The 13,651-nt window shown below is 37.7% G+C and overlaps 1 protein-coding gene across 2 annotated transcripts in view; it reads left to right on the top strand.

Moving 5' to 3' along the window:
- The first annotated feature begins 251 nt into the window (after positions 1 to 251).
- myom3 (myomesin 3) overlaps positions 252 to 13,651 on the top strand; it is a 249,462-nt gene continuing 236,062 nt past the window's right edge. Inside the window, exons 1-2 of one of the 2 annotated variants that reach the window (XM_030159207.1) lie at positions 252 to 356; positions 4,895 to 5,012. In XM_030159207.1, coding sequence (XP_030015067.1) covers positions 4,915 to 5,012 — 98 coding nt within the window. In that variant the 5' untranslated portion in view covers positions 252 to 356; positions 4,895 to 4,914. Of the gene's footprint in view, positions 406 to 4,894; positions 5,013 to 13,651 lie in introns of both variants that reach the window. The other variant, XM_030159208.1, reaches the window with a different exon arrangement.

Here is a 13,651-nt window from a genome sequence, read left to right as displayed (position 1 = left end):
ATGTGTGTGTGTGTGTGGTGTTTTTGCGTGTCCATTTAGAACCGAGTGTGGTACTAAGTATTGGGGGGGGGGGGGGGGGGGGTTGTCACTGATCTATATTTACCAACTTAAGAATGAGACGGCATTGTTTGGTCCACATTCTTGGCACTGAAGTCCACTTTGTACCCAGGATCACCCTCAGAGCTCCATCATGAGAGGAGAAAGTGAGAACGCTGCAGACAGACAGTGAAAGGCGACACAGAGAGGTGAACAGGCGCTCAGAGGACTGACGACAGGAAGTGGAGTATATAGGCTACTGCAAGTCCTGCACATCTTTGACACCCAGAGGATTTCAGACTGTTTTTCTGAAGGAAAGCGTGAGTGGGATTTCCTTGAGTCCGCTTTAATCGGGGTTTATCACAAACGGTACTTATCTTTTAATGTGTTTCATCAGTTATGACACTTTATTGATCCATTTAGTCTTCAGTAAAATATAAAAGGACCATGTAAGCCTGAATGAAACACCCTTTACTGTGGATGTGTAGAATTCCCGTAATTATTCGTCTGTCTTTGTATTAGCTCCCTCTCTCTCTTGTTGTTTCTCTTGAGAGTCTTTGCTTGCTTCTCAAGCCAGTTGAACTTCTTAATGGTCTCGTCTTTTGATGGCCTCAGTGAATGTAGCTTTTAATTACTCTCTAGGGATGGTAGAAAGCAAGCAAGCAAGCTCCTGTCGTGTTCTGACAATGCTTTCTTTTTCAAACAGTAGAATGGGAAATCATTTGTCCCCCTTGTTCTTCTGTGGCTACTGTTTTTTTTTTTTTTTCCCTTATTACCAAAGACATGGAAAATGAGCTTTCATTTCACTCCAGAGGCTGAAAACCGCACTGTGTGGAGAAAAAAAAAAAAAAAAAAAAAAAGAACATTGCTTTGCTTTTACTTCTCTCCCTCAAGGGCTCCAGAATCCAGACTAACCAATGGAGACTGATCAATTTTATTATGCCAGAGGTCGACCGAACTGTGTTCAAACAAACCTTCCCCCCATCCACACCCCACCAAAACACAACAGGGGAATCAGCTGTCACACTAGCCCGTTAGCCTGTTAGCCGACTTGCTTACAAGATGTAATTGAAGGAGATGAGCTGAAATAACACATTACGCTTGTTGATGTTGCTAACACAGGTGGTGGCTATTGGGAACGGGTGAATGGAGCCATCATTCAGCCGCAACCTGATTCTGTTTGTTAGACGTGTTCTGCAGTCACTTCCCCAGAGCAGCCACATGATTAATGATGGGCAGGGTATGGGCAGCAGCATGGCAAACCTCAGCTGATGAATTATTAGAGGCCCACAAAGGAGCGGGGGAGAAAATCTATATATCTGAATATTTGCAGTTTTTCTTAGTCATCAGTGACAGTAAACTCAATATCTTTGGGCTTTTGACTGATGGCGAAACATTTAAAGCTACATATCACCATGAGCTCCGGGAAAATGACATTGGCATTTCTTAGTAGTTCTCATATTTTATTGGCCAAACAATCAGTTGAGAATATAATCAGCAGAATAATGAGTTAGATAATTTATCAGTATTGTTGCGCCAGTTAAGTTTTCTATAAATTTGGAGTCTATATCTGATCAAAATGTGAGTTTAAGCATCAATGTACATTAATCCTTATTTTTGATTCAAAAACCAATTGGATAAGCTTGTCAAAAACCAGACTATATAACCAGAAAAGCAGTAGACGTAGTCATAGTAACCCTGTAAGAATGTAGCATTGACTGTAAGTCAGACTCGTTCCCAGTGCAGGTTACCCCAGGACTGCCCTTTGTCACTGGTTCTGTTCATAATTCGGGTGAACAGAGTTTCTAAGCACAGCCATGGGGTGGAGGTTGTCCAGTTTGGCAGCCTCAGCATCACATTTCCACTTTTTGCAGATGATGCAGTCTTGTTTGGCTTCATCCAACTGTGACCTCTAGCTTTTTCTGGGACAGTTTGCAGCAGCTGGGATGAAGATCAGCACCTCTAAGTGCAAGACCATGGTTCTCAGCCAGGAAAGGGGGGAGTGGCGTTTCTGGGTTGGGGAATAGTTGCTGCCCCAAGTTAGTTTTAAGTATCTGTGGGTCTTGTTTGTGAGTGAGGAGAGGATGGAGTGAGAGATCGACAGGTGTTTTGGGCAGCGTTGGCAGATACAGTCTACTCTCGTTATACCGCCAACTTCCGTTCACGGCCAAATTGGCGGTATAGCGAAAATGGCGTTACAACGGGTTGCGTCCATAATGTGCATGTCTTTACTATATGATGTCTGTGCTGCCTCCGTTAACCCGTTCTAATTGCGTTTCTAAATAAATCTTGATTCTGTTATGTTGTACGGCAGGGATCGGCAACCTTTAACACTCAAAGAGCCATTTCGACCCGGTTTCCACGGAAAAGACAACACTGGGTGCCGCACCTCGGAGGTGCCACGGTGGCGCACCTCGGAGGTGCCGCGCCGCTGGCGGTATAACGGTCGGGAAATCAATGGTATAAGTGTTGTTTGTGCATGGAACTGGGCTGGCGGATGGTGATAAGCGGAAATGGCGGTATAACGGCGGGCGGTTTAACGAGAGTAGACTGTACTTTGCTAGTCCGCTGTGGTGATGAAACACCTGAGCCCAAAAGTAAAGCTATAAATTTACTATTTGATCTGCGTTCCTACTCTCACCTATGGTCACAAGCTGTTGGTAGTGGCTGACAGAACAAGAATGTAGATACTGGCAGTGGAAATGAGTTTTGTCCACAGTGTGGCTAGGCTCTCCCGTAGAGATAGGGTGAGGAGTTCAGCCAGGAGTTCAGGCCGCTGCTCCTCCACATCCAGAGGATCCAGTTGAGGTGGTTGGGGCACCTGTTCAGAATAGTTCCTGAACACCTGTATAGTGAGGTGTTTTTGTCAGATCCAACCCAATACTGCACCCCAGGATAGGCCCAGGACACACTGAAAGGATTAAATCACTTAGCTAAACAGGGGTTACCTCAGTGTCCCTGTGGAGGAGCTAGAGGAGGGGGCTGGGAAGAAAGTAGTCTGGGCTTCTTTGCTTAGGCTGCTGCCCCCACAACCTGGACCTGGATCAGCGGGAAATTACGGGTGGAAGACGGCATATGACCCGAAAATGATTGCTTTGGTATTTTTTATAATGGATTAGATTTATGTAGTGCTTTTCTGTTAACGCATACTCAAAGCACGTACAATGGATCCATAAAAGGATTCTGTTGGGTTTCTGTTGGCTTAGAGTCTGGTTTTTGACCAACTCTATATATAAGGTGTCATGAGATAATTTTTTGTTGTGATCTGGTGCTATATAAATAAAATTTGATTGATTGAGTGATTTGATTGGTTTTCCCCTGTAAGTCGCTTTGGAAAAAAGCGTCTGCCAAATGCATACACATAAACATAAACATAATTTATTCACTCTCACATTCATACTGATGGTGGTGGTAAACTGTGCGGCTGATGGAAGCGTAGCTGCCAATACGTACCAACCCCCCCTTTGACCACCACCAAACATTCAAACACATTCATACACCAGCGTGAGTAGCAGCACTGGAGGCAAGGTGGGTGAAGTGTCTTGCCCAAGCACATGACTAGGACGGAGTGGGATTCGAACCACCAACCCTTTGGTCATTAGACGACCTGCTGTACTGCCCTTTATAAAGAAGTAGCCATTTTTTGGAATGGAAGTCAATGAAGTCTGGCATGTTTGGCCATCGACGGTATTACATTTTAAAATCCTTCTCCGGTGATCGCCTCTTGGTCAGAAGGCAAAGAACAGAATTCTCACAAATGAAATTCATTCACGAGTATCATAGGGTGTATTCACGCCTGGAAAGTCCTTTGGTCTGTTTATTTGATCCAGATCGAATGCAGACTTTATTTTTTTTCATTTGGGTCGGATTGCATTCTCATTGCACTTTTTGCTAGTGGACCAAAATTTGTAAACCTAAGCACATGTGATGAACTGCGCTGGTATTGGACAGAAAAGTCGTGGGCAGGGTGAATCAGTGATGGTGTGTTTGATGGAAACAAACTCGGAAGTCCTATGTACAGGTATCATTTTCGGAATATGTATTCTATTTTTGCAGACACAAATTTACAAAAATAATGCTAACTGTCAACAACAGCTCATCGGAGCCAGTTTCATAATATGTGCATCTGACCGAATGTCAATGAGACATTCAGTCTCCTCTTTGCACTTCCTCTGTCCACGGCTCATGACTGCTGCCATTAACTCAGACTACCTGTATGGCTCAGCTACTTCCAGCGGCTACGGTGGCTCATCAAGTACAAAAAGGCGCATGGTTCCTTGGTTTGTTTGGACTCGAGGCCGGTTATATTCACACCAGAAGTGAACCAGCCCAGAGTCCGTTTGCACCTCTTCTAGGTGGTCTCGGTCCGCTTGTTCAATTTGAATCAGAGTTTGCATGTTTGTATTCACACCTAAAAAAAAAAAAAGTTCAGACTTTTCAGGAAAACGAACTCTGGTCCGTTTTAAACAGACTAAGCGAAGTAGTTGTGAATACACCCATAGTTAAGTGCATCAGTGCTCTGCTTTGTTTTTGTGTGCACAAACCTTACAAATCCTAAGGGACTGTGCTTTGAGATTTGTGCCCCTCGAGACATTTAAGAACCTTGTCTGTCAGACAGCTAAATGGTCCAGTTAATGTTTTGCATAGCCCTTAAACTTATAATTCTCTAGTGATGAGGCTGAGGACCAGCAGAATTCAGCAGTCTAACTCTGTAGACTGAGCTGCTGTAGATAAGAGTGTCTGCCAAAGGCTCACTATTATTACGTACATATGTTTATGGCCAAGTTTACTGCACCTTTGGTCTCCTGTTGGCTCGCTGCCTCCTTCACACCTCTTCATTGCCCTCTCTCATGCACAGGTGCCAGTTGAGGAGTTACTATGGAAACCAAAACAGTAACGCTGGAGGAGGAAAAGTCCCAGATGTCTCACAGTGTGAAACTGTCCTCTCAGAAGAAGAAGAAGACCTTCACTTCCAGGTACAATAACAGTGAGATAATTTACTGTAGGACACGCAGCACTAACACTATTACTGTAATTTTAAGCATCACTCCTTTCATTAAGTTACACAAAACCAAATCACAGCCATTTACACATTACATTTATTTACCACGATGGAGGATAATATCTAATTTCTTCTTGGTTTTTGAATTTAAACAGCAAGTTTAAACCTGTTTTTGGGGACAACGCTGCATATTGTGTTTCCTGGATAAAAAGAAGCTGCAGTTAGTAGGATTCAGTATTAGCCTGAGAGCTGCACTAATACAAAACTGAAAAACTCAATGTTGTTACAAGTCACCTCATCTTGTATTCAGCCCTAAACCCTGATTTTAATTAAAATAGGTTACAGATTCTGCCGTTGCGTTATGATAAATTATTCCAGCGCCGTATCTGTGGTTTAAGGCGTTTGAGAAATACATTAAAAAAAAGGCACTGGTATAAGGAAAATGACACAGAAGACAAAGAGGATGATTAATATTTGAACCAGGTTACTTTATCTCATACTCATAAATAGATTTCTTCGCTAATTTCTGATGATATATTATTAAGGATTACTGGTTGGGTGGAATATCTCATTTAAATGGAAATTATTTAGCGTAAACAGATTTCTCTGTGGTGTTTACAACTTGTGTTCGAATGCACACAATGCTGAGTGAATACATCATTTATTATTTCCAGAGAATCATATGACGGGGAGGTTATTCTGAGATCAATGACACATTATATTCCTTCAAATATGCCCCATGGGCCACTGGTGAGAGCTGCTAGAGTGATGCACTCACATCCAAACAAATGAACCTGACTCCACCACACAGACGTCTGTCTGAGCTATTAAAGACATAATCAATAGTTTTTACAAACTGTATCGGCTCAGCTAGGCTCCTAAAGCAGCAATGGCAAATATCAGGCTTCATAACAGGAATTACTGTCCTGGAAGGAGAGCTCCCAAAAAAAACAAAATACACCAAGGATCATCGAGAAGTTTATTGTTAATTATTAGTACTTTGTCACTTCCAGATTTATTGATAAATAGTTGTGAGTTTGATGTTGAGTCATCTATATTTATTTATTTTTATTTAGGCATTTATAAGCTTTCACTTTACAGAGTCATTATCTCTTGAAAAATGACATTTTATCTCATTCACACATAAAATATGAAACGTGTTTCCAATACATTGAGCAATTTTTTACGAGCTTTATCTTGCAAAATTAAAAGTATCACCTTTTAAGGCCTCTGTTAGATATTTAACACTAATTCAAAATTTAATAAGTCTAATTCATGTTAATTTCTGACTGTGTCAAACTCATTTTTAGGGTTGAGGTCTACCGATTAATTGACTGTTGACTTTTTCCTTTATTGGTCGACCTCTAGTACTGAAGTGACTTTAGTCTGGGATGAACAGACACATCCTGACTCACACACACACTCTTTTTTTCCATAATATTTTTATTGGTATTTAAGTTTTATAATGAAAGGTAAACAAAGTAAGTAATAATATACATAAAGAATGTGAATCAAAACACAAACACCCATACACATACCCACTGACACCACGTAGACTGGCACCAAATTTTATATATATATATATATATATATATATATAAGTCATAATAATAACAATAAAACAGTAATAATTTCAATGTCATGTCCCTATTTTTCAGATACCATAATGTTCATATAAGGTTCCCATAATTGTACAAATTCCTCTAGTTTTCCTTTGGTAATATAAGTCAGTCTTTCCAGTCTGATGTACACACACACTCTTACACACACACATATTGTGCTGGACAAACATAAACAGATGGATTATGTTTTTGTTTTTTAACAGGGACATTATAAATTAATTCACATTGCTGTAAATGCACCATAGTTAGCCTAATATCTATTTTTCATCTGCATTCCCTAGACTTATGTTAAATTGTCACCCCAAAAGGTTATAAATATGCAATTTTAAAAATATGTATTTATATTTAAAGTACCTTAACACAGACAAATACCTGATGAATGTGCAATACAAAAATGTACAATTAATTACACATCAGACAGTACAGTTAGAAATAATAATAAAAAAAATAATTACATAAATGAGTAAATGAATAATAATAAGTAAATAATAAAAATTATAAGTAAATAATAATTTTTTAAAAATACGGGGACAGAGACAGGACTAAAAAAATCTAATGTTGGCAGCTCCAAGTATTAATGTAAAGGTTACCTCTGATTCTCTGAAGTTGCATTATGGGTACTTCACAGGAGGGTGTTTCAGTGTGGAAATACACCCACTTAGCCATACATGCACACACATGAGGAGTTGTTAGATATTTTGGACAATTGCTCTGCGGTTAGTGCTGTTATTTTAGCATAGATATTAGCTCAAGTGTGAAGTCCTGTAAATAGGAGGTGTTTTTTGTTTTTGTTTTTTTTGTTAGTCAGCTGGTGGCCTGCATGGTGACAGACAAGAACAGCAACAAATGGAACTGCACCAGACCAAACATTTTAAGCCACAGCAGCTATCAAAATAAGGGATAGAGTTCTGACCTGTCGGATGGAGTGTAATAGGCAGCAGCATCAGCTTACTTTTAATGCCTGCACGCTTCACAAACAAACTCCACTGTGTCCTGGAGTGAGGTTTAAAAACAGAGCCAAACACCACAAATACAGTCCACGCTCACAGGCCTTTTCACCATGTTGTTCTGAATGAGGTGTTTGATGAAGTTTGATCAATTTGCTTTTGATCCAACCACAGAATAAGAAAGTCTGTGTAATATTAGTAGTCTCTTGCAGTATATACGATGTTGTTTTGGATTTTACCTGCACACCCAAGAGGAGAAAAACAAGGCCTGGGGTGTGTCTTTATAGGTGTTAGTATGATAATGAAATATGATCCACACAGAAAACACATCTAGTATCAGACCACACTGTGCATATTTGGTACATATATATATTTTTTAGAGCTATTTAGAGCTTTATATACAGTCGTGGAAAAAATTATTAGACCATCAAAAGTCATCAAAAACAATGGTTATGCAATCAAGTACTAACTCGTGTGTATCATGTGACTAAAACAGACAGAAAAGAAAACATGGAATGTCTAAAAGCACTGTTTTTGTCAGTACAATGCCAGATATTGACGTAAGAACTGAAGTGATTTTGGTTATTATCAAGAAAACATGGAAAATGGATAGATATCAGCTTTTAAATTAAACTCTTATGAGCTATTTTTGTTGTTATCATTATATTTGTCCAAACAAATGTACCTTTAGTTGTGCCAGGCATTAAAATGAACAAGAAACTGAAGAAAACAAGGGTGGTCTAATATTTTTTTCCACGACTGTAATAATAATGTAATAATTTCCCTTTGGGATTAACCCATAGAGACCCAGTGCTACTATTGTGGCAGTCCCGAAATGAATTTTTCTCTTTATTTAACCTTTTTGAAGTGATTTATCACCATTTATTATAATATTATCCTCTGTATTTTTGCAGTTTTTCAGTGAAAGTCTTTTATTTTCCTGTACTGAATTTACTGATCATGTAAATGTTCATAAATGCTAAGATTAAAGTTGAGGGTTGTTATATCAGAACCGAAGAAAAATGAAGAAAAAGTGACTTTTTCAGTAAAATCTATCATTAATTGAACATAAACCAAGTGTCTCCATCCACTGTCATTGATCCAACTCCATGGGTTTTACCGGTGAATCAATGTTGTAGAAGATGTCAGTGTTTCCATGGTAACTACGGAGCCTCTGAATGTCCCAATGGGTCATATCTAATGACCATGAAAAGATGACAAACTGCATTTCACATCGATTGTTTACATGAATTGATATGATTAGTGGATCAACACGTATTAACCCATAAAGACCCAGTGCTACTTTAGTCGCAGTTCCCAGATGAATTTTTCTCTCTATTTAACCTTTCTTAAGTGATTTATAACCACTTATTATAACATTATCCTCTGTATTTTGTGTTTTTCACTGTGAATCATGTATTTTTCTATATTTGATTTCCAATAATTGATTTAGATATTCATGAAAACTTAGAGTTAATTCAAAGGTTATTAGAAAAAAATGAAGAAAATGTGAGTTTTGTAGCAAAGATATAATAAATTTAACACAAACCAAGTGTCTCCATTCACTGTCATTGATCAAACTCCATGGGTTTTTATTGGTAAATCAATGTTGTAGAAGATGACTGTGTTTCCACGGTAACTACAGAGCATCTGAACAACCAAATGGGTCATATCTGATAACCATGAAAAGATGACAAACTGTATTTTACACTAATTATTTACATGTATTGATATGATTAGTGGATCAACACGTATTAACCCATGAAGACCCAGTGCTACTTTAGTGGCAGTTCCCAGATGAATTTTTCTCTCTATTTAACCTTTCTTAAGTGATTTATCACCATTAAGACAATATTGGAACTTATTTTTAGACAATAGATCTTGAAAATCTTATTTGAAAAAATCTTACCAAGATAATTTTCACTTGTTCCACTGGCAGATTTTTTTTTTTGTTTAATTCAAGTGTGATGAGATATTTTGCCTAGAAATGACAAAAAATGAGAAAAATACACTTGGTAAAATTTTGATTTTTGCAGTTTGAGTTTTACTGGTGTACTGGGAAAAAATGCCCCTCTAAAAACAAGCTTTAAAAAAAATTAATACAAGATATTTTCTCTTGAATTAAGCAATAAGTAAATAAATTTAAAAAAAATAAAATAATCTGCCAGTGGAACAAGTGAAAATTATCTTGGTAAGATTTGGATTTGGATTTTTTCTAGTGTATCAACACATGAAAATAATTGGTGTAAAATACAGTTCGTCATCTTTTCACAGTCATCAGATATGACCCATTTGGGCATTCAGAGGCTCTGTAGTTACTGTGGAAACACCGTCATCTTCTACAACATTGGTTCACCAGTAAAACCCATGGAGTTGGATAAATAACAGCAGATGTAGATGCTTGTTTTTACATTCAGTTATTGAAATATTTGCTGAAAAAGTCACTTTTTCTTCAGTTTTCTCTGTTTTTGACATAATAACCTTTGAATTTATGCTGAATGGAAGCACAAGAACAGAAAGTGCTATTGTTTTTTTGGTAATTTTTTGTGTTTTTTGGCCATTGTTCTTCAATAAAAATGTGAAGAGAGTTAACCTCTGAACGTCCAAATGGGTCATATCTGATGACCATGAAAAGATGACAAACTGTATTTTACACCAATTATTTACATGTATTGATAGGATTAGTGGATCAACAGGTATTAACCCATGAAGACCCAGTGCTACTTTAGTGGCAGTTCCCAGATGAATTTTTCTCTCTATTTAACCTTTCTTAAGTGATTTATCACCATTAAGACCATATTGGAACTTATTTTTAGACAAAATATCTTGAGAATCTTATTTGAAAAAATCTTACCAAGATAATTTTCACTTGTTCCACTGGCAGATTTTTTTTTCTTAATTCAAGTGTGATGAGATATTTTGCCTAGAAATGACAAAAAATGAGAAAAATACACTTGGTAAAATTTTGATTTTTGCAGTTTGGGTTTTACTGGTGTACTGGGAAAAAATGCCCCTCTAAAAACAAGCTTTAAAAAAAATTAATACAAGATATTTTCTCTTGAATTAAGCAATAAGTAAATAAATTTTAAAAAATAATAATCTGCCAGTGGAACAAGTGAAAATTATCTTGGTAAGATTTGGATTTGGATTTTTTCTAGTGTATCAACACATGAAAATAATTGGTGTAAAATACAGTTCGTCATCTTTTCACAGTCATCAGATATGACCCATTTGGGCATTCAGAGGCTCTGTAGTTACCGTGGAAACACCGTCATCTTCTACAACATTGGTTCACCAGTAAAACCCATGGAGTTGGATAAATAACAGCAGATGTAGATGCTTGTTTTTACATTCAGTTATTGAAATATTTGCTGAAAAAGTCACTTTTTCTTCAGTTTTCTCTGTTTTTGACATAATAACCTTTGAATTTATGCTGAATGGAAGCACAAGAACAGAAAATGCTATTGTTTTTTTGGTAATTTTTTGTGTTTTTTGGCCATTGTTCTTCGATAAAAATGTGAAGAGAGTTAACCTCTGAACGTCCAAATGGGTCATATCTGATGACCATGAAAAGATGGCAAACTGTATTTTACACCAATTATTTACATGTATTGATAGGATTAGTGGATCAAAAGATATTAAACGTTATAGATCAGTAGATGCTTTTAGTCAACGGTGGAGGTTTGGGTCTTGATGGGTTAATAAAGTATTCTGATTCTTACGAGGAAGGATTTCATCAAAGCATCAACAGTCACATGCAGCGTCTATGTTTCCTAGTTATCTATTAGAAAACCGTGGCTGTATTTGATGCAGAGCAGTACCTTTATCCATAATGTATGACGGTAAAAGCTGAGCCAGGTTAAATTCTTGCATCAGACAGAATTCGGTATTCACCCTGCATGAAAAGAAGGGTGTTGTTGGAGCTAATTATGGGGACGCCTTTGTCTTCACTAACTCACAGACTCACAGACAGCAGGTATGTGTAGTGACGGTGCAGCAGAAGAAAAAGATGACACACCAGGAACATCGGCGCTCCCAGATGAATTCAGTAGGATCTAATAGGAATCACTTCTGGTCCACAGCTAATAGTCCCAAGTCAAATTTGCCTTCATTTTCCCAAGCCTCCCCCCCGCCCCCTGCTGTGAGTGACTTATTAAATTAGGCTAAACTGTGAGCGTGCGATCTCCATCACAGAAGAAAGGAAATTGGATCAGTTTTCATCCTTAGGGGTGATGAAAATAACCAATTGTTCCATCAGCCAAACTTAAAGGTCATGCCTCCCTTTGTTGAAAATGGAGAGTGAACACGAACAGGTGCGTTGTGGAACGTACACCCATCCTCCATGGAGCCGCGCTCACATTCATCTCCACGCATCACGGACGAGGTGGCCTCTCTGGGTTACAAATAACAAACGATGAGGACAGTTTTGACTTTGACTTTACTTCTTCTTTTTTTGTACACAAGTTCGTTTCATAGATAGATGATGGTATTAGTTGTTGACACACACGGTAATGAGAACATATCATTATGTGGCTTTTTCCTCTTTTTGTATTTCCTCCTACAGGTTAGTATGGTGAGGAAGTGTGCTGTTTGTAAACAACTAAAAATACCATGTTCTGTCTCCTACACAGATTGTGTAGTACTCGGTGTTCCATCTAATTGTATTGCAAATGTTAACACATTTTTCTGAAAACGGGCAAAAGAAAATTTGGATTTATGCTTACATACGTGGATTTCTGTGCATAGTGTAACTGCCCGGGTGAGCGATTTAGATTAGACATGTAAAACTGGAATAATGATGTCATCAATTTTATGATGCATTTAACCCTTTCATGCATACTGGTCACTACAGTGGACAGTTATTTCACATCTGTTCTCTTGTATATTCATGGGTTTTGTTGTTTTAGTTCCATATCAGCCAACACTGTGGATGCTTATGCACCATCCCATAATACACTGACATTCATATCATTAATGTGTGTGACGGACTGCAGTGGGATGAATAAGAGTGAATGGTTGGATGTGAATAATGCTTTTTTTTCTTTTTTTTTTTTTTTTTTTTTTTTTTTTTACTGTTTTTTAATGTTTACCTCCGCCAAGGAGGTTATGTTTTTGCCAGGGTTTGTTTGTTTGTTTGTTTGTTTGTCTGTCCGTTAGTGTGCAACATAACTCAAAAAGTTATGGACAGATTTTGATGAAATTTTCAGGGTTTGTTGGAAATGGGATAAGGAAGAAATGATTAAATTTTGGTGGTGATCGGGGGTGGGGGGGCCCACGGGGGGGCCCATTTCCAACAAACCCTGAAAATTTCATCAAAATCTGTCCATAACTCTTTGAGTTATGTTGCACACTAACGGACAGACAAACAAACAAACAAACAAACAAACCCTGGCGAAAACATAACCTCCTTGGTGTGGGGGGGCCCACGGGGGGGGAACTGATCAGCCTTGGCGGAGGTCTGCGCTCTCTGAGTGCTTTTCTAGTTTAGTTTTTATTAATGTCTGTTTTTTTTAATGAGAACATCAGCCTGTCCAGGGATTACAGGTGGAAATTAGCACTAGTTTTACAACCTGGCACACCACATCTCTCCTTTTTAAGGTTAATGTATATTGTGCATTGTCCTTGTCTAAATAAATAAATAAAATGAAAAAATAAATAAATAAAAATTGCTGTTCTTGATAAACCTGATCTGCAGTAATATGTTTTTTGTGTAAATTAATTCTTAATTGTTATTAGACTGTAATTAACAGTTTTCTTAATCAAAAAGTTTTTTTATTTTTTTATTTTTGCATATTATCGCCAGGAATTGAGTAACAACTAGTATTTAGAGTATAATAAAATGTGAGAAAACGGCATTAGTGTCTTTAAAAATGTTTTTATTTCATAGTTTTCACACAGTATATAACTAAATCAAATGCATGGTGTCCAGCTGAGTGGACATTTTTATAACTCCGTGAAAAATAGGTTCTAAAAAATTTCAGTTGCATTGTTTTTTTCATGCCTAAAGAGGGAAAAAAATCACTTTAGAAAAAAATATTGACTAA

The sequence above is a fragment of the Sphaeramia orbicularis genome, chromosome 16 (genome assembly GCF_902148855.1).
Source record: "Sphaeramia orbicularis chromosome 16, fSphaOr1.1, whole genome shotgun sequence".
NCBI classification, from domain to species: domain Eukaryota; kingdom Metazoa; phylum Chordata; class Actinopteri; order Kurtiformes; family Apogonidae; genus Sphaeramia; species Sphaeramia orbicularis.
Note: the sequence above shows the minus strand (reverse complement) of the source record. Positions and strands in the feature narration are given on the sequence as shown.